We start from the raw sequence: 24,710 nt of genomic DNA, 5'->3' as shown, positions 1-24,710 counted from the left end.
CACTCATCGATGCTCAAGTCTTTCCTTTGACCCCTACGACACGATTTCTGTTGAACAGTTTTCTTTGTCTTTCTTTTCCTGGTTTGCATTGGAGTACTGAGTCTCACTCCCGTTTGTTGACGGCATTTCAGCATAGCGAGTCATATTCAGTCCTATTGACCTTCCGAAGGACCTGCATAATTCTTACAAGACCAAAGAACGACGTACCCACTAGATCGAGACCTCATCCCCAGTGGTATTGTAAGCTGATAGCTTCTTGCTGTGCAATCACAACGATTACAACGACTCAAGGAGCCAGCAAGCACGACAAACTAAAGTTCGCCACGTGGGCCTTTCAAATGGCCCCTGCCCTCTCGAACCCACCACGCCGGATCCTCTTTTTGGACGCATATGATTCCTTTTCCAACAACATCGTCGCTCTTGTTGAGCAGAACACGAACGCCAAAGTCACCAAAATTTTCATTGATGAAACTCGTTTCTCAACCAGCAAGTCCTTGGACCACAACAACCTGACATTCGCTCAGTATGTGCAAGACTTTGATGCAATCGTCGCCGGCCCCGGTCCAGGATGGGCTAAATGCGGCAAAGATGTTGGTCTCATGAACGACCTATGGAAACTGCGGAACGAGGAGGTCGCACCTGTGTTAGGTATATGTCTGGGCTTCCAGTCACTGTGTCTGGCCTTTGGCGCCGACATCGAGAGGCTGGTTGAGCCGAAGCACGGTATCGTCACATCGGTCTTGCACAAAGGACAGTCCATGTTCAGAGATGTGAAGAAGTTGCAGACCACGCAATACCATTCTTTGCAAGTTAAGCTTGGCCACCCAATCCAGACAAACCGAGCTGTGCGATATCCAGCACAACTATGGGAGTCGACAGAGACGTGTCCGCAATTGGAACCGCTGGCATGGGATTTCGACAGCGAACGCAATGGTGCGGTACTAATGGGCGTAAAGCACATTCAGAAGCCCTTCTGGGGCGTACAGTTCCACCCGGAGTCAGTTTGCACAAACGAGGAGGGAAGTCACATCATTCGAAATTGGTGGGAAGATGCGCAATCCTGGAAACGCAAACGCATGTTCAGTCATGACGCGCGCAAAATCACCTTAACGCCATCGCAGCTGCGACCAATGACTTTCCACGACTTCCGACGCGACCTCGGATTCTACGCAGAAAGTGATAGCAAGAAGCCGCCTATGCAGAAAGGTGTAGCAGAGACTGACTTCCTGACAAAGGATCGCCACGGTCTGCTTCCTGCTGAACTGGCTTCGCTGATAGCTCACGGCGACGAGCAAACGCTTCCATGTTTGCCGTCTACAACCGTGCACTGTGCTACGACAGGGAGTGGCCGATTGACAGTCGAAGACGTTTGCGAACTATTGGAAATTCCACGGCGCGAGGCAATAGTGCTCCAGTCTGGGCTTCAAGAAAACCTGGTACCTATGGCGGTTGGCACTGGACGTTACAGCATCATTGGGCTTGTAATTCCGGAAGAGACACTTCGATTACACTACTACACGGGTTCGAAAATCATGCAACTCAGGGATGGCCGTGATGAGGTGCATAGTCAGTGGAAGGTAACGGATCCATGGCCGTACCTAAGGAAAGCCATAAGGACCCTCCAGCCTACAACACCACCCAGGACTACGACATGGGCCCCGTTTTGGGGAGGTTTCATGGGCTACGCATCATACGAAGCTGGACTGGAAACCATCAACATTCCCGTCGAGGGTGGCGCCAATCATCCGGACATCTGCTTCGCATACATCACGAGAAGCATAGTGTTTGATCACCAGGTCAAGAAGATTTACGTGCAGAGTATCCGTGGACCCAATGACTTTGACTGGGTTGAGGAGACGCAGGAGCTGATCTACAACGCCTTGGAAGCAAGATCCCGCGAGTCTACGCCATCATCAACGTCCACACCGGAACCTGATCCATTTGAGAAGCTTGGTCCCATGTACAAGTACATTGACTCATGCAAGCAGAGCTTTGCAACCCGTGAGATATACTGCGAACAAGTCCGATCCTGCCAGGAAGCCATAGCTGATGGTCAGAGCTACGAACTCTGCTTGACACACCAGAACGAGATTCGCGCTCGTAAACCGACAGCCTGCCGCCTCTCCAAAGCCGAGGACAACCAGCACTCCTGGAACCTCTACAAACGGCTTGCTGGCCAGAACCCAGCCCCCTTCAGCGCTTACATGCGCATGCACAACGTCCACATACTCTCTTCTTCCCCAGAACGCTACATCTCCTGGACGCGCTCCCAGGCTGCTCAATGCCGCCCGATCAAAGGAACTGTGCAGAAGAAGCCCGGCGTCACTGCAGCCCATGCCCATGCCATCCTGTCTTCCTCGAAAGAACGCGCCGAAAACCTCATGATTGTCGATCTAACCCGCCACCAGCTGCATGGCGTCTACGGCTCCGAAAACGTCCGCGTCAGCCAGCTGATGGAGGTGGAAGAATACGAAACCGTCTGGCAGCTCGTCACTGTGGTCGATGCCTTGCCTCCCGGCGTCTACAAACCCAGCACGCCCGAACTGTGGGAGGACCCTGTTGACGGCTCGAGCGGACTCATCGCCAGGACCTCTGTCCCAGACCTCGGCTTCCAAGCATTCGTCGAGAGCCTGCCACCGGGCAGCATGACCGGTGCGCCGAAAAAGCGTTCCTGCGAGATTCTCCAAGAACAGGAGCGCGGGCAGAAGAGGGGCATATACTCGGGCGTGCTGGGCTACCTCGATGTAGGCGGCGGAGGCGACTTCAGCGTCGTAATCCGCACCGCCATCAAAATCGACACCGTCTCCTACCACTCCTCCCCCACGCTCCCCACCGCGCCCGCAACCTCGTCCACCTCGCCCACCACCCCAAGCGCGCACTCGGAAGACCTCTGGCGCATCCCCGCCGGCGGCGCCGTGACCTCCCAATCCACACCCGACGCCGAGTACGACGAGATGCTCGCCAAACTGCACTCCACGGCCCGCGCCTTCACGCACCTCCCCCCGCCCCCGCCCAGGGCGAAGAAACCCCGCGTCGAGCTCGTCCACCCGGATCACCCCGACTACGAGGCGCTGTGGAACCAGACGCTGCGCGGTGAGGACGGGGTGGAATTGGATATCGATACCACGGATGTCGAGACTGTGCTTAGGCTGTTGCAGGAGACGCTTCAGAGGACGCTGGAGCAGGGAATTGGGATTGTGGATGAGGGGGATGGGGATGAGGGGGATGGGGAGGAGGAGGGGGAGGAGGGGGAGGAGGGAGAGGAGGGGGAGGGAGAGGGAGGGAGGGTACGGTAGTGGCACCGTGAGATGGGCCGTGGTGGAGTGAAGCACAGTTTTGGCGTTATCGCATTATTGCATGAAGAGCGGCGAGCGGGAGCTTAGAGGAGTTTAACAAGATACCATTCCAAGTAGACATAGACGGCGGGTTTCAACACCGCCATAGAGAAGAATCTCATTCGACACCTCCCTACCGCACCGTCGCAGCCCCTACCCCAGCATCGTCCGATCCCCCCTCGCCATCCCGCACCACCTCACCCCTCGTGCCCTCGCTCTTCCGGCCAAACCCCCGCCCCCCAAACAAGGACAGCAGCAGGACATCGTACGCCGCCTTCAGCGCGCCCGCAACCACAAACGCGACCCAGAACCGGCCGCTCCCAGCCAGCAAGCCCGTAAGCCAGGGCCCCGCACTCTGACTCAGAATCTTCAACGTGTTCACAATGCCCATGACGGCCGTGCGCTCCTCGGGCAGCACGACGCTGGCCAGGAACGCGGAGCGGGGCGCTTGGTCCATGGAGCTTAGGAGGGAGCGGCCGATGAGGAAGGCGATGGTTAGTGGGAGGGAGGGCGCCAGGGGGATGGTTCCCAGGAAGATTGAGCTCGGGAGGTGCGTGGACACCATTGCGTTGATGGGGCCGAGGCGGCGAGATAAAGAGGCGGAGAAGATGTTGCCTAGCGTGGAGAGGAACCTGGGGGGTGTTAGTGCGTGTGAGGGAAGAGAGGACGTGGGCGTGTTTGGGACTCTGACCAAGTCGCGCTCATGATCCCGCCTAGTTTGCCCTTGGGAAGTCCGAATTTGCGGTCCAGGTAGAAGTTGATGAGAGAGAAGGGCACCATGCCTGAGCCGAGTGAGTCGAGGAAGAACAGACTGCATAGCTTGAAAAGAACCGCGCGGCTCTTGGGCGAGATGGAAGTAAACGGGCTCCAACTCTTCTTCTTCTCTACTGCTGGTTGAGCAAGGCGACTGTCAGAAGTGGGTGGGTGCGCGTCGTCGTCTGCATTAGGCAGGAGGGGTTCTGTCTCCCCTTCGCGCTGTGGTTTGGGGGTATTCTTGTGCTCGCACGCCTGGCTGAGGAAGAGAGTTGAGGTGGCTTTGGTCAGGCCGACGGCAGTATAGATCCAGAACACCGCACGATATGCGTCGAGTTCTGTCCAGCCTGTTCTTGCAGCTAGGGCATCGACGGCTTGACCGCCTACAATCAGGCCGGTTGAGGTGCCCAGCACGGCGAAGGCGACGTACCATGTACTGCTGAATATCAGCAAGCAAACGACCTCCAAGCAGGACATGACTTCAATCAAAAGGGCCGCAGAAGTCCAGACTTACAACACATCTGCCCTGTGCTCCTCGCCAACAAGATGCGCAAGCGTACTCTCCTCGACCGCCCGAAAGGGCCCAATTTCATTCCCACTGGGGCTAATCACGCCGACAACCGCAGCAGCCAACAGAACCACATAGCTACTACAGACCGCAAACACGGCCCCAGAGACGGCCATGCCCAGCGCGCCCAGCATCAGCGTCCTGCGCCTGCCCAACGCATCGGCCACAAGCGTAAGCAGCAGCGAGACCACCACGTCCCCGAGCAGCGTCAGCGTCATGAAGAAGCCGATTTCCGCATCGCTGAGGCCCTGCGCTTGAAGATAGAGCGCTAGCACCAGCGCGACGGAGCCGTAGGCGTACATGCGCAGGAAGCGGGTTAGGATGATGAGGTGGACGTCTTTTCCGGCGTGGCGCAGGGTGTGCAGACCTAGTTCGTGGGCGAGCCATTGTGCGGCGTTGCGTATGGGGTTGCGGCGGTTGGGAGGGGGTGGAGAGTTGGCCATTGTGCGTGGTGTTGTTGGTGCCTGCTTGGCCTGGGGGGTCAATTCAAGGCGAAGAAAGGTATGAACGGACTGTGACGCAAGACAGATTGATGTTGGAGGCCTGGAGTGCAGAAAACTAGGACGCAGTAGCTCTTAATTTTCCCTCTTTCCTACGCTATTGCGGGGGGAATTATGCCGTTAAAGTGTTCAAGTCGTCGCTCGATTTGATGTTTGATTTTCCCTCTAACAAGATTGTCTAGAGGTAGGTAGCGGTGTCCGAGGAGAACATCACAAGAGTGATGGTCTGAAGACTTGGGGGGTGGTACTGCTTCTGCAGAGCTGCTTTGAATGCATTCAGCACGGACTTGTATTTGGGTGTCTCGGCAAGAGGAAGTCGGCGTGTCAATAGACAAGCTGTACGAGGAAAACAAATCAAGAACATGGGCTTCACAGCTGCATAGCATCAGTGGCGAGGAGCAGAATTACCATCAGACACTCAGTGTCCATCACCATCACCATCACCATCACCATCACCATCAGACAGCACACGACTAGGAAAAGCATCGTATACCAAACTACCAACACCTGACGCAACGACAGGGCAAAGGGCTCGCAGCGGGCCTGGCAGCCATGCGTACGAGCACTCGACCCATGCAGAATCCAAAGAGAGCCCCTTCTAGAACATGAATCAAAAAGATGGTCGCGATTCGAGAGCGGGGGTGCAACAGGAATAAGCAGGCGAGGGGGGAGATGAGCAGCGGTGGTTTGTACTTTGTGGACCAGCGCGTCGAAGGGAAACCATGAGCATGAGCATTAAGGAACCGTATCAAATGTCGCAACCGCGCAAAACACCCACGCCTGAAACTCGTATACCGCTCGTGTCGTCTTCCTCTTGTGAGCCTGGACGAGGGGGTCCAAGGCTTGGAGCACGGCCTCGTCTCCTCTTCAGCGCCTCGTCTCCTCTTGCAGGCCTCGTCTCCTCTTGCAGGCCTCGTCTCCTCTTGCAGGCCTCGTCTCCTCTTGCAGGCCTCGTCTCCTCATGCAGGGCTCGTCTAGCAGCAGCCGCCGCCGGAGCCGCTCTGGACGCCCTGGCCCTGCCCGATGGGGACTGTAGGCTTGGTGTTGGCGGTTGTGGTTCCCATGCGCTCCTTGATCTGGCGGGCCATGGTCAGGAAGGCTTGCTCGACGTTGGTGGCGCTCTTCGCCGAGGTCTCGAGGAAGGGGATGCCAAGGCTGTCTGCGAACTCCTATGTGGGGTTAGAGGCTGCGCGATCTGGGCAGTCACGACGGCCGTACCTTGGCAACGGTGTACTCGACGACCTTCTTGTCCGCCATGTCGGACTTGTTGCCGACCAGCAGCTTGTTGACGCCCTCGGTGGCGTAGCGGTCGATCTCCTGCAGCCACTGCTTCACGTTGTTGAACGAGTCCATGTCGGTGACATCGTAGACGACGCAGATGCCGTGGGCGCCGCGGTAGTACGAGGATGTGATGGTGCGGAAACGCTCCTGGCCGGCTGTGTCCCACTGTGTTGCAGTCAGCGCGTGGGCTTGTGTCTGTCGCGGGCGGGAGGACGAACAATCTGCAGCTTCACGGTCTTGCCGTCGAGCTCGATGGTCCTGATTTTCTGCAACGTGTTAGCCGGAGACGGGCTGGGGCGGCGCACGGCGGGGGCGGACGCACAAAGTCGACGCCGATGGTGGAGATGTAGCTCTCGGTGTAGGTGTCGTCGGCGAAGCGAAGCAGCAGGCAGGACTTTCCGACGCCGGAATCGCCGATGAGGAGCAGCTTGAAGAGGTAGTCGTATCTGGGGCGGGAGCCGTCAGCGGGGGGTTGCAGCGCGGTGCTGCGTGCATCCAGGCGACGCAGGTACTCTGGGGGGCCACGGTTAGCACTGCGCCGGCGTAGATTCGTCTTGGCGGTGGGCGGTGGGCGGTGGGCGGAGGCTACCTACTACTCGGGGTTCATTTTGGCGGCGTGGTTGGGGTTGCGGGCGAAGGGAGACGGGGACAGGCGACGGGGATGGGGATGGGGATGGGGACGGGCGACGGGGATGGGGATGGGGACGGGCGACGGGGACGGGCGACGGGGACGGGCGACGGGGACAGGCGACGGGGGACAGGCGACGGGGGTGTGTGTGCAGTAGGTGCAGTAGGTGCAGCAGGTGCAGCGTGCCGGGCAGTGAGGGGAGAGTCGTGGGCTGTCGCAGGGCGCTGGCAGGCGGTGTCAGGTCCAGAGGCTGGCTGCAACGTGCAGTGGATGCGAGCCTCCTTGGCACGGCCAAGCGTTGTTCAAGCCCAAGCACAAGGCACTGGCACTGGCACTGGCACTGACTGGCACTGGCAAGGTCACAAGGAGCCGTCGTTCCCGCCGCCCTGCCGCCCTGCCGCCCTGGAACACGACCTGCACTCGCCCGCCTGCTACACTCGCCCGCCTGCTGCACACCGCCCGCCCGCTCTGGCGCTGCGACGGCCGTCGTGTCTGGCGCCTGTCTGGCGGCTGCCTTGGTTCGCTGCCACCGCAAACGCCGCACAAGCAGCCGTTGTGGCAGGCGTCGGATGAGACGAGGTGCAGCCCGCTATCACGTGACCATGTCTTGTCTCACTCTGTATAGCTCGCTGTTACGTGACCGTGCCTTGTCTCACTCGGTGCAGTCCACTGTCACGTGACCGTGCCTTGTCTCACTCGGCGCCATCCGTCTGTCACGCTTGCTATCCGTGGAGAGAGAGGGGAGATGTTGATATCCTATGTCGGTAGACCCTGAACGCTCTCGCTTGTGCTTGTTCTTGTGCTTGTGCTTGTGCATCTCGCGCCACCCCGTGTACAGTGCAGCTGATTCTATAGCCCAACCGACGCAGACCCCGTGTACAGTCGTTTTTAAAGAAGGAATCCACATAGCCAACCGACGCAGACCCCATGTGCAGTCATTTTCTTAGAAGGAATCCACATAGCCAACCGACGCAGACCCCATGTGCAGTCATTTTCTTAGAAGGAATCCACATAGCCAACCGACGCAGACCCCATGTGCAGTCATTTTCTTTTAAAAGAATCCACATAGCCAACCGACGCAGACCCCATGTGCAGTCATTTTCTTTTAAAAGAATCCACATAGCCAACCGACGCAGACCCCGTACACAGTACAGCACCCTCGTCAACGCGCACAGGAAGACAATCTACATGACCTTGCCAAAGGCAGGAATCAGCGTCTGGGCCAACCAGAAGGAGAAGACAAGCTTGGGCCCCGTCATGAGCAGCTTGGGCGTCAGGCCCTTGAAGAAGGACGTGATGCCCTCGTTCTTCATCATGTTGGACACGATCCGCATGCCGCTCTCCGGGTTGTCGAAGTTCCGGTTCTGGATCCGCGTCTTGATCACGTCGAGCGGCGCCGACACGATGAGCGACGCCGTGGCCCCGGCAATCGAGGCGACAAAGTTCTGTCCCCAGGACGCCTTGTTGTAGTCCTCGAGCTTGTAGAGGTACTCCTTGGCCGCGGCCGATCCACCGAAAAGCTGCCGTCCGTCAGTGCGTGCACGCTGTCTTTGGGCGTGGGTCGACCTACGGCGAACGAACCAGGCGCGTTGCGGGCGGCTGTCCAGCCCCATCCACGGTAGAGCCCGAAGCCCTCGTCGGCCACGATCCTCAGCACACCACGTCCCCTGAAGGCCTCGGGGTTGGTCTGGCGCTTGATCTTGAGCACGTCGAGCGGCAGCAGAACGATCTCACCGATGCCAATCAGGGAGCCAGCGCTGGCGTGCATGATGGCCTTGCCGTTGCCCTTGCCGAACGTCTGGTCGAAGACGTCGCCGTGGTGCCTGGCCAGGTAGTCGCGCGCAAACGGCTGCCCGCCGTACTTGTAGATGCGCTGGAGGATCTGCGTGTGTCAGTCAAGTCTGTATCGACATGTCTAGAGTGCATCGACATGTCTAGAGTGCATCGACATGTCTAGAGTGCATCGACATGTCTAGAGTGCATCGACATGTCTAGAGTGCATCGACATGTCTAGAGTGCATCGACATGTCTAGAGTCTGCATCGACATGGTGATCCAAACTCTATACTCCGAGGCTGTCGTGAGGGTCGTACCTTGTAGGCGGCGGCGTATCCAAGACCGGGGAAGAGCGAGAGGAATCGCCCACCCACCGAGGCATGGGCGGCGTCTCGGAAGACGACCTTGTTCAAGTGCGACGCCGATTCGATCTTGCCGACGTTGCTCATGAGGCGCTTGGCTGTGGTGTCGACGGGGTGGAAGACCATCAGCTCAGCCAGACCCGCACATCCTGTCCACCGTCAGACCGAGGCGCTGCTGCCTGGATCGCGACACGCACCTGCACCCAAGAATCGCGCCGTGTTGGACTCTCTCTTGTACGCCTTGGCCGACGAGCTGGTGCCCGCGGCGACTTGCGCGACCTTGGCGACCGCTTCCGAGGGCGTGGGCGTGGGCGACATGGCGACGGAGAAGGAAGGACGATGCAATTCAGAAAAGACCGAAGGAGCAAGCGAGAAGGACAGCAGCACAGGCAGAAGGCAGACGGCAGCACGGGCAGACTGGGTATCGATGCGTGGGTGACGGGACGCGAGCACAAAAAGAAGTTGGAGCAGATACCGACGGCCTGGTAGCGCACAGGCAGTCGGAGCGAACTTCGGCGCTGGCACCTCCATCTACCTACTCGCTTGGTCTGCACTCTGCACACCAAGTCGCCAACAAGCACTGCCGTCGCCAACAAGCACTGCCGTCGCCAACAAGCACTGCCGTCGCCAACAAGCAATGCCGTACTCAACTGGACGCCATGGACGAGATGGCATCCATGTCTATTGGAGGACACTACCAGGGTGGTAGTACTTCTTCCAGTCGTGCTCCTCCCTGAAGCCCAGCACGTCCCAGATCTTCTTGTTACTCATCGGTGCCTCCCACGCCTCCAGCTCTCTCGTGATGGGTGTGTTCGGACACCACTGCTCAAGGAAGTGCCTGGTGGTCAGGGTGGCTGTGATGGTGTCGTTGATCGCGTTGAAGACCTGGAATCCCAGGCCATCCTTGTCGACACAGCCGTGGCAGAATCTGGCCCAGGTCTCTGCATCCATGTAGCTCCACGCATTCCTCTTGCGGCACTTGGGGTCGCGTAGGTACTTTGGGAAGTCGCGCAGAAACTTTGGGAAGTCGCGCAGATACTTTGGGAAGTCGCGCAGATACTTTGGGAAGTCGCGCAGATACTTTGGGAAGTCGCGCAGATACTTTGGGAAGTCGCGCTCATACTCATACAGCTCGATGACATTGTACGTCCATGTGACGTTGGCTGCAAAGCACTCGTCGTCAGGCACCAGCATGTTCCTGGCGTAGGCGGCGAAGTGGATGACTGCATCTGGCGGACGGGGGAGGGTCTTCTCCTCATAGCCTTCCAAGTGGAAGTGCGTGGTGAGCGCGTTGAAGACCTGCCCACTCTTGGTCAGGTCGGTCTTGAGGGTGAAGACGCCAGCACCTGGGTCGGGGAAGTCGATCAGGTCGAGGTTCAAGACCTTGTGTCCCTGTTGGAGCAGGTAGGGCCTGAGCCGCCGGTGAAGACGATTCGCTTTCCAGAGCACGGCTGCAGAGGTAGCTGGGAGAAAAGTGCGGTGCTTGCTTGGTACAAGACAAGGCTCGACGAGTCCATCGAGAGAGCATCCAAACAGAAATCTACATGCACATGCACATGCACAGGACCACACCTCCTTCTTCCTACCCAACCTCCCCAGTCTGCGGCGCGGTCTCCGTCGCACCGATGGCATGGTTCACGGACGACGTCACTGTAATTCCATCGGCCTACCGACCGGGCCCATGCTCACATTTCCTCTCCGCGCATCGGCAACTGCACCAGAGAGCAAACTCCCATTCCGAGACCAACCTCCGACTCCGAGCCCAGCTGGGACCCATCGCCCATTTGCCCATGGTCGGTTCTTGCTACCCGGACAGATGACCACCTGTCTGATGCGCAGATTCTCCAGCTCGGCCCGCACACAGCTTCCGCGCTCTGCCAGCACCTCGCTCCCCGCGCCCCGTCTGCTGGGGCTGAAGCGATGGCGGAGGCAGCTCACCGGCGTACGGCCACGACAGGCCTCGGCGTCGCGCAGCTGGTTCACAAGCACCACGCCATGCGCCTGCCCGGAGCCCGATGAGCGCGAGCAGAAGCGCGTCCAAGAGCGCAACCTGAAGCTGGGCAACAGTAGGTGGGAGAGAGTGCACACGAGGAGCCGAGAATGCTAACACGTGCCAGCGATCCGAGTGCTCCACGATCGCCTGCCGACGCTCCTGATCTCGCCGTTGCCCTCGGACATACTCTCGCCACACATCAGCCTGCACCTGTTTCCCTCGACGCACCCGCACCTGCCCACCGTCAGCGGGAGGCTCGCGTACGCAGCCGCGCTCTGGACGGCGCCCGTTGCTTGGGGCCGCGTGCCCGTCGTGGGCAACGTGAAGCTCAAGATCCTGTCGGAGCGCATGGTCCAGCACGGCTGCGGGCCGTCGGTGCCGGCGCACACGCGCAACGAAAAGCTCGTCGTCAAGTGGCAGACGTGCGGCAAGTCGGACGAGGAGAACAACAGGCATGTCAGCGATGTCTTTGCGCGCGTTACGAACATCGTCGCCGGCTCACGGCCGCCACACGAGGAGTTTACAGGCGTGTTTGTGTTCGAGTTCGACGACGAGGGCCGCGTCGTCCACCACACCATCGAGCACACCGACCAAGGCCACGACTGGGACAAGACGATGCGCTTCATCAGCGTCACCGACTGGCTGCTGGGCAGAGCATGGGGCCGGCGGGAAGAGACGCCCAGCCTGGCCTTTGTGCGGTGCGAGAGAGAGAGCGGCCGTTTATGATTCTGAGGATTCTGTAGTATGATTCTGATGATTCTGTATTATGATTCTGTAGTATGATTCTGTAGTATAATTCTGTATTTACAATCGTGTATTTATGATCTGTATTCATAATCTGTATTCATAATCTGTATATAATCTGTATTCATAATCTGTATATAATCTGTATATAATCTGTATATAATCTGTATATAATCTGTATTCTACGGCTAGCCACGCCACTCACTGTACGAAAACAAAAAGGGGATGACGAAGAAAGGAGTCTCTCTTGGATCCACAGCCCGTCTGCAGCAAAGGTGAATAGATATGGACGAGACCGTCCAAGAGGCGTGTAGTGTCCGAAACAGGCCGTCCGCTTGGTTCCAACAGATGTGACAGCTGCTGTGTTGCAGCGGTGCAGCGGTGCGGCCGTGCAGCCGTGCAACCATGACGGAGAGCAGCCCAATCAGCGGCAGCCAGAGCAGCCAGCACGCCTCTAGCTCCCGCGAGTGCGAGCGCGACTGGCGCCAGATAGCCTCCTCTCCTGCTTTGTCCCACGGCGCTGTCCCTTTCGTGCCGTACACCTCCTCTGCGACGGCGTTGCGTGTCTGTTGTGCTGCAGCTGCCAGCCTCTCTCTTTCTGCCGTCTGCCGTCTGTCGTCTGCCGTCTGCCGTCTGCCGTCTGCCGTCTGCCGTCTGCCGTCTGCCGTCTGCCTCGTGCTGCCGGGCTCCCAGGCTCCCAGGCTCCCAGCTCCTTAGCTTCCCCGCGCATTGCCCATTACCCACTACGCATTGCACGACAGTACCTACCCCGGACAGCTGCAGCCTCATCGCAGGCGCCCATCCCCCATCCACGAGCTCCCCATCCACGAGCTCCCATCCACGAACTCCCCATCCACGAGCTCCCATCCACAAACTCCCATCCACGAGCTCCCATCCACAAACTCCCATCCACAAACTCCCATCCACAAACTCCCATCCACAAACTCCCATCCACAAACTCCCATCCACAAACTCCCATCCACAAACTCCCATCCACAAACTCCCATCCACAAACTCCCATCCACAAACTCCCATCCACAAACTCCCATCCACAAACTCCCATCCACAAACTCCCCCCGTCTTGACAGCCTGCACACTGCGCGGTCATGGCGGACCTCGCAGCCAGCGGCGAGCTGAGTGCGTCCCTTCCCCGGCTGGCTGGCCACGGCACAGCGGACGACGGTGGACGCCGGCTAACAGCACCCAGACCAGCCCGTCCTCAACCTCACGCCCGAGGAGAAGCGCGTGTTCCAGCACCTCTTCCACCAGGCCGACACAGAGAAGCTCGGCGTCATCACCGGCGAGATCGCCGTCAAGTTCTTCGAGCGCACCAAGCTGGCCCCGGCCGTGCTGGGCGAGATATGGCAGATCGCAGACACGGAGAACCGCGGCCTGCTGACCATGGCCGGCTTCTGCCAGGTCCTGCGCCTCATCGGACACTACCAGGCCGGCCGAGACCCCTCGCCTGAGCTGGCCTACCGACGTGAGTTGGCCGGAGAGCACAGAGGCAGACCGACCTGAAGACCACCGCTGACCCGCCACCCAGCTGCCCCGCTCCCCAAGTTCGAAGGCCTCTCCGTGCCTGCTGCCCCGCCCGCTGCGCCTGCCTTCTCCCCCCAGACCACGGGGCCCATCCAGCCTCAGGTCAGCGGCCAGGGCCCCATCCGCGTCCCGCCGCTCGTCCCTGCCAAAGCCGCCGAGTACGCGGGTCTGTTCGAGAAGTCGGGCGCGGTCAATGGCGTGCTCTCCGGTAGGCCCCCGCTGCCCACCATGCCCCACCACCGCAGCTAACCACGACCCAGGCGAGAACGCAAAGGAGATCTTCGAGAAGGCGAGGCTACCCAACGAGGTCCTCGGTCGCATCTGGAATCTCTCCGACACGGAGCAGCGCGGTGCCTTGAACGTGACCGAGTTCATCATCGCCATGCACCTTCTTGCTTCCTACCGCACAGGCAACCTGAAGGCTCTGCCAAACACCTTGCCCCCCGGCCTCTACGAAGCCGCTTCTCGACGCGGCGGTCTGCCACCTCCCCCGGGCCGCCCAGACCAAGCCTCCCTCCCTCGCCAGTTCAGCGGCCAGCAGAACGCCCCAAGGACTGCGAGTCCTCTGGGGAGACAGCCGCCCTTTGGACCACCAGCGCCAGCACCGCAGGTGCAGACGGGCAGCGACTGGCTCATCAGCCCGCAAGAAAAGGCCTCGTACGACAACCTGTTCAAGGGCGTCGACACAATGAGTCGTGGCTTCATCACAGGCGAGCAGGCCGTGCGCTTCTTCAGCGACTCTGGCCTTCCCGAAGACATCCTTGCAGGCATCTGGGACCTTGCGGACATCAACTCGGAGGGCCAGCTGTCCAAGGACGAGTTCGCTGTGGCCATGTACCTGATTCGACAGCAGTGCAAGGGTGCGCAGCTGCCCACAACCCTACCTTCCAACCTCATCCCTCCGAGTCTGCGAACACGGGCCAACCAGCAAGCGCCTGCTGTTGCGCCACCTCCCCCTCAACCCAAATCCGCGGCCGACGATCTTTTCGGCCTGGACGCCTTCTCTGCTCCCGAGCCTGCGTCACCACAGCGAGCCATGGAGACCGCCGGCTCGGCTGCCTTTGGCAAGCCCTTTGACAACGATCCTTTCGCGAGCAAGGCTGCATCGCCAACGTCTTCGGCACCGTTCCAGCCACAGCCGCGCAACCCTGCCTCGACGTTCAAGCCTTTCTTGCCTACCTCCTCCTTTGGTCAGACGCTTACCTCTCACTCGACGGGTCAGTCGGGGACCTCCCAACGCAACCAGCCCTCGACTCTGGATGACCTCTTGGGCGAGAGTGATCCCGAGCTCAACAAGAAGCTCACTCAGGATTCGACCGAGCTGGCCAACATGTCCAACCAGATGACCACACTGAGGAACCAGATGCAGGAGGTGCAGAACAAGCAAGAGGCTACCCAGAGCGATCTCAACAGCGTGACAAGTCAACGACGGGATCTCGAGGCTCGCCTGTCCCAGTTCAAGACACAATACGAGCAGGAAGTCAAGGCTGTAAAGGCACTCGAGGACCGTCTGGCTGCTTCGCGCAACGAGACACGCAAACTGCAACAGGATGTTGCCATGCTGGAAGGAACCTACCAGGACCTGCAGACCCAGCATCGTCAAGTCGGCGGCGCGCTCGAGGCGGATCAGCGTGAAAATGCCAACCTCAAGGAACGCATTCGCCAGCTCAATGCTGAAGTCGCCCAGCTGCGCCCTCAACTCGAAAAGATGAGGACGGATGCACGACAGCAGAAGGGCATGGTCTCCATCAACAAGAAGCAGCTGACCACCAATGAAGGAGAGCGTGACAAGATCAAGAATGAGATGAACGACCTGAGCAGGGCCGCCGAGGAGGCCGCACGAAGCCCACTACAGCAGGCAACACCAGCGGTTGCCAGCCCTGCCGCTTCCGTAACCAGCCAGTCCACGAACCCGTTCTTCCGCAGGTCGCCTGCGCCAACCTCGGACAACGCAATGTCTCCCTCAGGCTTCACCCAAGGACCGCACAAGGACTTTGACAGCGTCTTCGGCTCTTTCGCTCCTGCACAGAACACGCCTCCACCTGTATCTTTCCGTGCGGAAAACCAGAGCAACGTCCCCAACTTCTCCGCTCCTTCTGGACAGTCTGTTCGCTCGTCCGACGGCCCTGATGTCCCTACGCCTTCCACTTCCCCTCCTCTCTCGTCGTACCAGGAATCTCCCCGTGGTGTCGAGCCACCGGCTGCTCCCGAGTCTCGCCAGTTCACCTCTTCCTTCCTGCCGCTCAGACAAGACGTACCGCGCTCCGACTCGTTCAGCTCTTCCGTCAAGGTCTCTGCGCCCGCTAGCCGATACGGTGGCCCCGGTGCTCCCGGTCAGGAGACTCCTACCATCTCGAAAGCCTCGCCCGCCGGCACGCCTGTACTTGAAAAGGCTACTCTGGAACGAAGCGAGACGAACCGCACGGAGACTGACAGATTTGGCCCTTCCCTGTTCGACCGTAACTTCTCCACCGCCTCGCCTGTCGCTAGCGTGACCAGCGACACTCAGCGTTCCACGAGAGCTGAACCGCAACGCCAGGACACCTTCTCCAGCTTTGGTGCTCCTTCTGCAGCGATTCAGGACATTCCAGGGGCCTTTCCTCGTGATGCGCCTACGCCTCTTCAGCAGAACCCCACCGGCGACAGCAGCTTCAGCAACCAAAGCAAGAACACCAACCGCGCCGATCCGTTTGGAAGCACGACCAGCGAGAGCTCCCGTCCCGGTGGCAAGGTTGACTTTGACTCTGCCTTTGCTGGCTTTGGATCTAGCCGCCAGAACACCGCTTCTGGCTCTGCTGCCAACGGCTCCACAGACAACTCGAACCGGTTCAACAAGGAATTCCCACCAATCGAGGACCTTACCCACGACGATGAGAGCGATAGCGACAACGGACACGGCTTCGATGACAACTTCACTGCTGCATCACCCCAGCAAAAGCGTAGCAGTGTCGGTCAGCAGTCGTCACAACAGCTGCCGCAGCCGCAGCCGCAGCAGCAGCGCCCAGGTACTGCGTCGACGGACGAGCTTTACAGGTCGCCTCCTCCCCCAACCACGCGTCTCGACTCGAACCTCGGCGGTCTGCCGTCCGCAGATGCGCAGAAGCCGCCGCCAGCATACGACTCGACGGTCGGCCAGCGCAGTGGCTCAACCCAATTTCCTCCCGAGTTTGGCGGTCTGCTGCCCTCGCGTGAGGTCCCCACTTCGCCGACTACCTCGCAATCGCCCGAGAAGTCCTTTAGCCCCGCTGGTGGCCATGGCGCCGCTCTCTTCGGTGGTCCTTCGTCGAAGCCAACAGCGGCATCGCCGCCACCGAATGACACGCCGTCATCGACTGTCCCATCCGATGCCTACCACTCTGCTGTGTCGTACGGCACCAGCGACAACAATCAAGGTCCCTCTGCGCCCGCGAACCAGCCTCAGCTTCAGAGATCGGTCTTCAACGATGACTTCGACGCTGGTTTCGACGATTTGACCGACGCCAAAGAAGACGACAAGGCTGATGACGACTTCATGTTCTCCTCGCACCAACGTGACGAGCTTGATGAGTTCAACCCTGTGTTCGACTCTCCTGCAGCATCCAAGTCAAACACCATGGCTTCACAGCAAACCCCTACCGGCAAGCCGCGTGGTGACGACAGCTTCAGCGACTTTGAGCACTTGTCGCACAGCTTTGGCCAGCCTCAGGCACCCCAGCCTTCCTCCTCGACCCAGGACTGGGACGCCATCTTCTCGAACCTCGAGTCTTCGCAGAACGAACAGTCCGGGCACTCTCAGCAACCGTCGACGGGTTTCAGCAAGTCTGTCTTTGACAGCCTCGACAACGAAGATGCTGGAGCGTCGTCGTCGAAGCAGGGACACTTGTCGCCTCACTCGCCACAGATGCCTCAGTTGGGCCGTGCGATCAGCAGCGGCACCGAGCATGACGACCCCATCCTGAAGAAGTTGACTGGCATGGGATACAGCCGCAACGAGGCTCTGGGTGCCTTGGAGAAGTTCGACTACGACATCAACAAGGTGAGCATAGCACTACGCTACCACCCGTCACACGCGGTCTTGGCTAACTTTGGACAGGCCACGGATTACTTGGTCTCTGGGCAGCAGTAACTGCACCTCGCCGCATGTGCAGTACGAAACGTAATCTAGCGCGGCACGCGGTATATTTGGATTGTTTTGTTGTACGAGTACATCTTTCAGCATGGCTTGCCATACCCTTGAGCGTTGGTCTTCTGGTCTGTCGTTCTCGCATCGTGGTGTGCATTTTGTGGCGACAAGACCGCCGATGGACTCGGACTTTCCTTGCACATACTTTGCAATAATTAATGTCGTTTTCCCGCTCGCCAGACACACGTCCACTTGTTCGCTGCGCCTCGTCTGTGGCGCGTCTGGGGGCCAAGTGTTCCAAGGCATGCGTTCGCAGCTTCCACGTGCCGGCTGCCCGGCTGCCCGGCTGCCCCGCCGCTTCCAGTTCCTCGGTGTGGCTTAGTGCGATGATGTCGGTACTATGACGCGCTGTCAATTCCGCGTCCTGTCCACTCACCTTTCGAGCTCGTCGCTGTTCTTTATCGAAACTCTGTCAACACTCGCGCAGGACTTACCACCAGCGCTGCCTATAGTTCTTGCCACGTCCAAAAGCACACTCGACCCTCCGCCATGGCCGACTTCGCGCCTCCACCAGTGAGTACATTGCATGAAGCTGAGTAACGCGACAGCAAGCTAACAGCATGCAGGGGCCGCCTCCACCAAAGGTACCAGAGGGCTGGAAAGCTGTGTGGAACGATCAGTACCACGAATGGTTCTTCGTCAACATCTACACCAAGCAATCCACATGGGAGAAGCCCACTGAACCCGTCTACCCTCCAGGTGAAGCACCGCACGGCGCTCCCCCCGCATACGGAGGTGCAGCGTCCTCTCAACCAACCGGCACCGGCGAGAAGTCGACATTCAGCAGCAACAACCCCTATGGCAGCCAACAACCCGGCACAAGCGAAGACGAGAAGCTCGCTCGCAGGTTGCAGGAGGAAGAGGAAGCGCGCGCAGGCCGCCTCTCAGGCGATGCGAACCGCGGTGCAAGTAACGACTACTACGGGTCTCAGCAAGGCGGCTACGGCGCCACGGGTCCTAGTGCTGCCGGGCAAGCAGCTGGCTACCCACAGCCAGGCGGTTACTCGCAGCAGCAGTACCAAGCACCCTCGGCCCCATATCAACAAGACGACAAGAGCCAGAGCAAAGGCAAGGGGCTGCTAGGGAAGCTGCTCGGCAAGGCCAGTCATGGGTCGAGCTCACATGCATCGCAGTCCTACGGTCAGGCAGGGTATGCTGGCGGTGGATATGGCGGGCAGGGGGTGTACCAGCAGCGTCCTGGATACGCAATGCCCGCAGGCCGTCGTCCTGGAGGCGGCGGCATAGGCATGGGTGGTGTGGCCATGGGCGCTGGTGCTGGATTGCTCGGCGGCGCCGTGTTGGGGTCAGCGCTCGGCGATGCGGGCGATGGCGGCAACACGTACGTTGAGAACAATTATGGTGATGACGGCGGAGATATGGGTGGTGATGGAGGAGGAGGTTTTGACGACGGTGGTGGTGATGACGGCGGTGGTGATTTCTAGACTTGCCCACCACGCCACGAATTTTCAGCAATACATTGTCGGCTCATGAGCACAAAGATGGGGCTGCACTTGTAGCTTAGTAGCAATCTGCAACACGGTTGTTGTCGTTGTGCGGTTGCTGCAGCTTGCCACCTATGACGTATCAGCAGGCAGATGCTCCACCGAAACTCATCTTCAACACCAAGTTGCGCCACTCTTGCATCGCAATTTCAACAACCCTCAAGATTTATGCTGAGAGCCACGATCAGGCTATCGAACATAATGGCAGCAGAACAAACGAAGCGTGATATTGTCATCATCGGTATGATTTCGACTTTCAACATCTCAACAGTGCAGTAGCTAATTAGCAGGTGGCGGCATCATTGGCTCGACAACAGCGTACTATTTGTCCCAGCATCCTAGCTTCAACAAAGAAAGAGATAGCATAACGTTACTCGAAGCAACCAAGATTGCAGGCGGTGCTTCGGGCAAAGCTGGCGGTCTTCTTGGTCTTTGGGCTTACCCGTCTTGCATCGTCCCACTCAGCTACCGTCTGCACAAGGAACTGGCAGACAAACACGGCGGTGCTGGGAGATGGGGCTACCGTGCTGTGCACTGCGGGCAGGTGGACATGCATGGAGTTTTGAAGAAGAATGAGAAGGGGAACGATGGAGTGAATGGACGAAGTGAGAACTCAGTCAGTCTGGAAAAGAGGAGCAAGAAGGCTATCGGGTTGTTGAGAGCAGCTGGGGTACCGAAGGATCTGGACTGGATTGCGCCCGAGGGCATTCAAAGCTACGAGGCCATGGGCACGCCGGCCACAACAGCACAAGTCCATCCCTACCAGTTCACCACCTCGATGGCGCAGCTGGCAGAAGAAAGCGGCGTGGAAATCGTCTACGGATCAGCGACTGAAATCAAGCAAGAAGCCGGCGCCGTCACGTCCGTGACCTACAAGCCCAAAGACGGTGGCGCCGAGACATCCCTCCAAGCCAACACCATCATCCTCACCGCGGGGCCCTGGACTCGCACCATCTGGCCCCAAGCCCCCATTTCCGCCTTACGCGCTCACAGCGTCACAATCCGGCCCTCACGACCGGTATCGGCCTACGCGCTCTTCACCTCCATCGACCTCCCGCGCTCCCCGACGTCCAAACGCAGCGAAACCGTAACGCCCGAGATCTACGCACGCCCCAATAACGAAGTCTACGCGTGCGGCGAAGGCGACCAATTGATCCCGCTCCCGACTTCGTCAGACCTCGTGCAAGTCGACGACAGAAGGTGCCAGGACATCATCGACCACGTGGGCACCGTGTCCGAGGAGCTGCGGGACGGCGAGGTGACCGTGAGACAGGCGTGCTATCTGCCGAATGTGTCGCGGGGCCAGGGCCCACTGATTGGCGAGACGGGGGTTAAGGGGTTGCTGATGGGCGCTGGGCATACGTGTTGGGGGATTCAGAATGCGCCGGGGACGGGTAAGTGCTTGAGTGAGTTGGTTTGGGAGGGGGGGATTAAGAGCGCGAATCTGGCGAGCTTGGATCCTAGGAGGGTCATGTGAGGGTAGGTTCTTCCGGGGGTGTAGAGATCAAGTGGTGTGGTGCATGTCTGGATTGTGTCTTTGTGACATGGACACTCTTGTGAAGAATCTTTTGTTCCCTTCTCTTTACCCACACTTCCCCTCTCCTCCCCACCGCACCCCACCCCACCGCACCACCTCACGTCTCATCCTCAACTCCCTCTGTTCCCTCTACCAAATCTCCAGATCCGCACTGCCAACCGCCCGCTCATCTACAAAACCCCTTTTCATCGAGAACCATCCCACGCCGCATCTCTCGAAAATAAGAAGAAAAACCCTTACACTGGACGTTGCCCCGCGGCCTCTCAGCTAGTGAAAGAAAAGAAAATAAATGAAAATAAATTAAACAAAGGGGAGGTCTACAAACCTTCCCCTCTTCTCGTCTTCTTTCTCCATCTCCTTAGCACTCCACCTCTTCTAATCCCTAACCCCCCCCCCCCCCTACAACCCCTAACCAACACTGAAACCGCTTACTTACTTACTTATGCACAACGCTGCTCCCACAAAAGCTCCTCTACAAGAAACGCAACCATCTTGTCAGTGAAAAAAAAAAAAAGACAAAAGAAAGAAATCGTACACCAAACCCAACGCCACAGCATCACGCTTACCAAGTAAACGGCTCCACACCTGCCGTCTAGGGAACCAGGCTTCCAGGGCGCTCTTCCATGTGTTTGGTTTCATGCGGTGGACTGGACTACCACCTAGGGAGCTAGGGGGCTGTACGCGCAGATGTCGGCTTGTGTGTATTGGGTGTCTAGCATCTGTCTACCCGTTCTCGCTCGCATGGCGTGCGCGGCAGGCAAGCTGTGGGGGGAAGCTGCGGGTTGCGCGGTTGGTGAGCTGGATGGAGAGTAGGATGGAGAGTAGGTAGGCGGTTCTGGCCGATGGTTGGATCATTTTAATTTCTCCGGCGTCAAGCATAAAGCACAAAAGGCAACGTCAGGTGGTAGGTAGTGTAAAGGGACAGCTGTCGTGGCATTATATATCAAAATCGACCAGCGCAAATATATACAAGAACCCCGAACAACTGCGGTTTATCAAGTCTTTATTTCCAGTGCTCACAATCATGCATCTCTAGCATGCAGCACATCCTATGGGTATCCCATTTCACCATCCAGCATGACTACGCATCCAAGCGAGACGCTTAGAAGGAGAGGGTGTTACCAGCAGTGCCGACAACGGCAGCCTTGACCTTGGAGGCGGCAAGGAGGCCGGAGACGGTGTAGGGAACCTTGGTGAGAGTGCCCTTGGAAGCGGTGTTCTTGCCGCTGCCAAAGTCGTTGCCAGACTGGACAGCGTAACCGGCATCGGTCGAGTACAGCGACTTCTTGGAGTTGACGAAGACGTTGTTCTGGACGAGGAGCTGCGCGCCCTGGCGGGTGTTGATGCCGTCCGAGACGTTCTCGTAGTAGTTGTTGTAGAAGTGGCCGGTGCCGAAGCGGAACGAAGGACCGCGCGAGTTGAGGTTGGACAGGTAGTTGTTGGCGTAGGTGACAGTCAGGTGGCCCTTGTCCTCGCCGCCGTTGTTGTCGGAGTGGCCGATGAGGGAAGCCTTCCAGTGGTCGTGGAGGAAGGTGTTGGTGACAGTGACGAAGTCGGCGGCGTGGGTGATGTCGAGAAGACCGTCATAGTAGTCCTTGTCGTGGTCACGGTCGGAAGAAAGGTCGAGGTGGTCAACCCAGACGTTCTTGGACTGAAGAGGTTATTAGAATGTGGTAGGATCGTGTCAGGCAAGATTCTTACCTTCTGGATGGCGATAGCATCGCCACCGACGACCTTCTGCATAGCAAAGTTACGGAGAATGACGTTCTTGACACCCTTGACGGTGATGGTGAAGTTTTCAAGAACAACCTTGCTGTTCTGCCCGATGATGGACTTGTTGCTGCCGACCTTGACGTTGTCACCGGAGCCCTTGATGGGGCCGGTGATGAGGACGATGGCAGCGTTGTCGCCCTTGACGGCGGCGGTGAGCTCGCTGAGGCTGGCGACCTTGACAGTCTTACCGCCCTTACCACCAGTGGTTCCGCCGTTGGTGGTAGCGTAACCAACAGTGGCAACGTCCTCGAGGGAAGCTGCGCGCTTCTCGATGCCGCGCTTGACATCGATCATGCTAGGGGTGGGCGCTGCCAGAGCGGTGATGGCCGTGAGGCCGAGAGAGACAATGGTGCTGAACTTCATCGTGTCGAAGTGATGACAAGCTCAAGAAAGAATGACTGGAGGTTGAAGCGAAGGACTGGAGTGTTGTTGTTGGAAAAGAATGGAAGAGCTGGGCTGAAGAACAGCATACCTGCAGCCTACAGTATCTTATATAGAGAATGCATGATCCAATATCCGGCTTGTCATGTAGTCCCACATTCACTCCCAAGCCCTACAAGCATGATCAAGCGTTTCCATCACACTGTTTCGACCGTTTTCGCGCCATTGAAGCTTTGCCGAATTTGGCCACGACAGCGGATGCCATGCGAACTACACGGGGCACATTGCTTGATTTCGACCAGGGACCGCAAGAAAAGGAACATCAGAGGACTCTCGGTACGATCCTGGAGGAATTTGTTTGAAACAGCTAACCAGATATGGTGGGGAACATCCACTCTTCGTGCTGCCAAGCCAGGGGCTTTGACGTCGAAACACGACGGTAACTCGAAAGGGTGACAATAAGATTGAGCGGACCTCTTCGCGCCTGAACGACGGGTGGTGTGTCGAAATCATATCTAACTGAACGTTGGCAGTCATGAAACGCCAGGGAACATGCGCATGTGTTGACGGATGCTGTCATGGCAAATCAGAGTTTGGCGAAAACTAAGTCGGTTGCCTGCCAGACACGACAACGATGTTGCACCTTTTCGAAGATCATGTTGGGGTTCGAATTGAGATTTGACAAGATCCGCTTACGAAATTCCCGTCTCCTGACTCGGGTGACTTGTAAAGCTGTCGATATGCGTACGTAGTCTTCCAGGGTAGACTTTGGAGGCTTGCAGAAAAGCCCTGATCTAAACGCATACACATCAGCATCATCTCATGATTGATTGTCTTGAGGAATGCCTTTCGAGATTATAGTTCAGCCCGTACAATCAAGACAGGGCGCATAAACCTGATGGATCGTAACATTGCGTATCCACACAACGGAGGCGATGGAAGTGGCGACATGTGGACACGACAGCCAGCGAGCTGGGTCTACCGAAGTGCCTTAGTATGATCTGTACAGAGCAGGTGAAGTTTCTTATCCTGGTAATTCGTGCCGTGCCAAGAAGTGCTGACGAATGTTGGTGTGATTGGGGTATGCGAACTGCTGAACAACTCAGGGCGGATATCTATGTCAACGAGAGCGTGTCTTGGAACATGTTTCGACTGCGCCAAACAACCGTTCATCTGAATGTCGGCACAGCCACAAATAATGCCAACACTGAGTTGTGGATAGCCAAGATGGCGGGAAGCTGGACTATGCGAATGCCAAGTCGACACTGGTGAATGCTTGTCATGGAATAGACACGGACCCTTTGTGAGAGGATTAACGCCTACTTCAAGAGTCAATATCCGCTCAATACCATCTCCGATATCTGAATATAAGGAGAAGTCGAATAAGAGTATGTCGATCAGCATCAGCATGGCGAGCTCTTCAGACGTATCGCTCGTACAACACCTTAACAAGTGGAGCCTGGATCGTGACACACGATCTGATAGCGTATCAAGCATCTCCAAAGATGTGTACACGCAAACAAGTTATGCCCGCTCCATTGCACCTAAGTCCCTGGCTGAGCCCGCGGTTGGTTTTCGGGAGAAACCGTTGCTGAAGATGTATGACATATGTCAATGGAATTTGGACAGCGAACAGCTAGATGGACAGCCGACTCCAGGTTGATAGAAAACCAGACGCACAACTAGATGAATTGGTCGCCAGCCGTTGGGGTCTACATTAGTAGAGTTTATAGGGCAATGTATTTTCACAACGCTGGGGCAAGAAAGATTGTCACGTGCTTGTGACATCATGCTGACCCAAAACAGTAATCACCTAACATGGCAGCTTGAGAAGAGGCCAGCGTCACCCTTTCCCAAGGCAGCAGCATATTTCA

General features: G+C 58.0%; 11 protein-coding genes across 11 annotated transcripts, besides 15 other annotated features; 5 read left to right on the top strand and 6 right to left on the bottom strand.

The window, feature by feature from the left end:
* Positions 1-338: 338 nt before the first annotated feature.
* Positions 339-3,296, top strand: EKO05_0008858 (Aminodeoxychorismate synthase; the record flags this gene model as incomplete). Its single annotated transcript, XM_038946639.2, has 1 exon — positions 339-3,296. One exon carries the CDS (start codon positions 339-341, stop codon positions 3,294-3,296), a length of 2,958 nt encoding a protein of 985 aa, XP_038796384.2.
* Positions 3,204-3,284: a tandem repeat.
* A 172-nt stretch (positions 3,297-3,468) lies between the features above and the next one.
* On the bottom strand, positions 3,469-5,099 carry EKO05_0008857 (uncharacterized protein; the record flags this gene model as incomplete). The annotated part of the gene is made up of 3 exons (XM_038941666.1): positions 3,469-3,967; positions 4,027-4,524; positions 4,603-5,099. 3 exons carry the CDS (start codon positions 5,097-5,099, stop codon positions 3,469-3,471), a joined length of 1,494 nt encoding a protein of 497 aa, XP_038796383.1.
* A 482-nt stretch (positions 5,100-5,581) lies between these two features.
* Positions 5,582-5,617: a tandem repeat.
* A 394-nt stretch (positions 5,618-6,011) lies between these two features.
* Positions 6,012-6,117: a tandem repeat.
* Positions 6,118-6,130: 13 nt separating this feature from the next.
* Positions 6,131-7,044, bottom strand: EKO05_0008856 (ras GTPase; the record flags this gene model as incomplete). The annotated part of the gene is made up of 5 exons (XM_059637406.1): positions 6,131-6,325; positions 6,375-6,602; positions 6,656-6,703; positions 6,760-6,883; positions 7,034-7,044. 5 exons carry the CDS (start codon positions 7,042-7,044, stop codon positions 6,131-6,133), a joined length of 606 nt encoding a protein of 201 aa, XP_059493389.1.
* A 22-nt stretch (positions 7,045-7,066) lies between these two features.
* Positions 7,067-7,207: a tandem repeat.
* A 176-nt stretch (positions 7,208-7,383) lies between these two features.
* Positions 7,384-7,421: a tandem repeat.
* A 21-nt stretch (positions 7,422-7,442) lies between these two features.
* Positions 7,443-7,532: a tandem repeat.
* Positions 7,533-7,848: 316 nt separating this feature from the next.
* Positions 7,849-7,880: a tandem repeat.
* A 369-nt stretch (positions 7,881-8,249) lies between these two features.
* Positions 8,250-9,733, bottom strand: EKO05_0008855 (high copy suppressor of abf2; the record flags this gene model as incomplete). The annotated part of the gene is made up of 4 exons (XM_038941695.2): positions 8,250-8,585; positions 8,636-8,947; positions 9,158-9,351; positions 9,400-9,733. The coding sequence occupies 4 exons, from the start codon at positions 9,731-9,733 to the stop codon at positions 8,250-8,252; spliced, it is 1,176 nt and encodes a 391-aa protein (XP_038796381.2).
* Positions 9,555-9,619: a tandem repeat.
* A 150-nt stretch (positions 9,734-9,883) lies between the features above and the next one.
* On the bottom strand, positions 9,884-10,396 carry EKO05_0008854 (uncharacterized protein; the record flags this gene model as incomplete). The annotated part of the gene is made up of 1 exon (XM_038946638.2): positions 9,884-10,396. The coding sequence occupies one exon, from the start codon at positions 10,394-10,396 to the stop codon at positions 9,884-9,886; it is 513 nt and encodes a 170-aa protein (XP_038796380.2).
* Positions 10,397-10,832: 436 nt separating this feature from the next.
* EKO05_0008853 (uncharacterized protein) lies at positions 10,833-11,921 on the top strand (the record flags this gene model as incomplete). Its single annotated transcript, XM_038941734.2, has 2 exons — positions 10,833-11,268; positions 11,320-11,921. The coding sequence occupies 2 exons, from the start codon at positions 10,833-10,835 to the stop codon at positions 11,919-11,921; spliced, it is 1,038 nt and encodes a 345-aa protein (XP_038796379.2).
* A 615-nt stretch (positions 11,922-12,536) lies between these two features.
* Positions 12,537-12,612: a tandem repeat.
* A 433-nt stretch (positions 12,613-13,045) lies between these two features.
* On the top strand, positions 13,046-17,586 carry EKO05_0008852 (uncharacterized protein; the record flags this gene model as incomplete). Its single annotated transcript, XM_038941601.1, has 5 exons — positions 13,046-13,076; positions 13,147-13,422; positions 13,486-13,689; positions 13,742-17,496; positions 17,554-17,586. 5 exons carry the CDS (start codon positions 13,046-13,048, stop codon positions 17,584-17,586), a joined length of 4,299 nt encoding a protein of 1,432 aa, XP_038796378.1.
* Positions 16,411-16,480: a tandem repeat.
* Positions 17,587-18,132: 546 nt separating the features above from the next.
* Positions 18,133-19,085, top strand: EKO05_0008851 (WW domain-containing protein wwm1; the record flags this gene model as incomplete). Its single annotated transcript, XM_038941833.1, has 2 exons — positions 18,133-18,156; positions 18,210-19,085. The coding sequence occupies 2 exons, from the start codon at positions 18,133-18,135 to the stop codon at positions 19,083-19,085; spliced, it is 900 nt and encodes a 299-aa protein (XP_038796377.1).
* Positions 19,023-19,077: a tandem repeat.
* Positions 19,086-19,346: 261 nt separating the features above from the next.
* On the top strand, positions 19,347-20,622 carry EKO05_0008850 (uncharacterized protein; the record flags this gene model as incomplete). Its single annotated transcript, XM_038941630.2, has 2 exons — positions 19,347-19,386; positions 19,436-20,622. 2 exons carry the CDS (start codon positions 19,347-19,349, stop codon positions 20,620-20,622), a joined length of 1,227 nt encoding a protein of 408 aa, XP_038796376.2.
* Positions 19,710-19,757: a tandem repeat.
* Positions 20,623-20,731: 109 nt separating the features above from the next.
* Positions 20,732-20,803: a tandem repeat.
* A 152-nt stretch (positions 20,804-20,955) lies between these two features.
* Positions 20,956-20,982: a tandem repeat.
* Positions 20,983-21,183: 201 nt separating this feature from the next.
* Positions 21,184-21,211: a tandem repeat.
* A 573-nt stretch (positions 21,212-21,784) lies between these two features.
* On the bottom strand, positions 21,785-22,818 carry EKO05_0008849 (Pectate lyase; the record flags this gene model as incomplete). The annotated part of the gene is made up of 2 exons (XM_038941624.1): positions 21,785-22,333; positions 22,384-22,818. 2 exons carry the CDS (start codon positions 22,816-22,818, stop codon positions 21,785-21,787), a joined length of 984 nt encoding a protein of 327 aa, XP_038796375.1.
* A 996-nt stretch (positions 22,819-23,814) lies between these two features.
* EKO05_0008848 (uncharacterized protein) lies at positions 23,815-24,333 on the bottom strand (the record flags this gene model as incomplete). Its single annotated transcript, XM_059637405.1, has 1 exon — positions 23,815-24,333. The coding sequence occupies one exon, from the start codon at positions 24,331-24,333 to the stop codon at positions 23,815-23,817; it is 519 nt and encodes a 172-aa protein (XP_059493388.1).
* Between the last annotated feature and the right edge of the window lie 377 nt (positions 24,334-24,710).

This window comes from Ascochyta rabiei, chromosome 15 (genome assembly GCF_004011695.2).
Source record: "Ascochyta rabiei chromosome 15, complete sequence".
Taxonomy (NCBI): Eukaryota; Fungi; Ascomycota; class Dothideomycetes; order Pleosporales; family Didymellaceae; genus Ascochyta; species Ascochyta rabiei.
The sequence above is the reverse complement of the archived record's forward strand: the minus strand, read 5'-3'. Positions and strand labels throughout refer to the sequence as shown.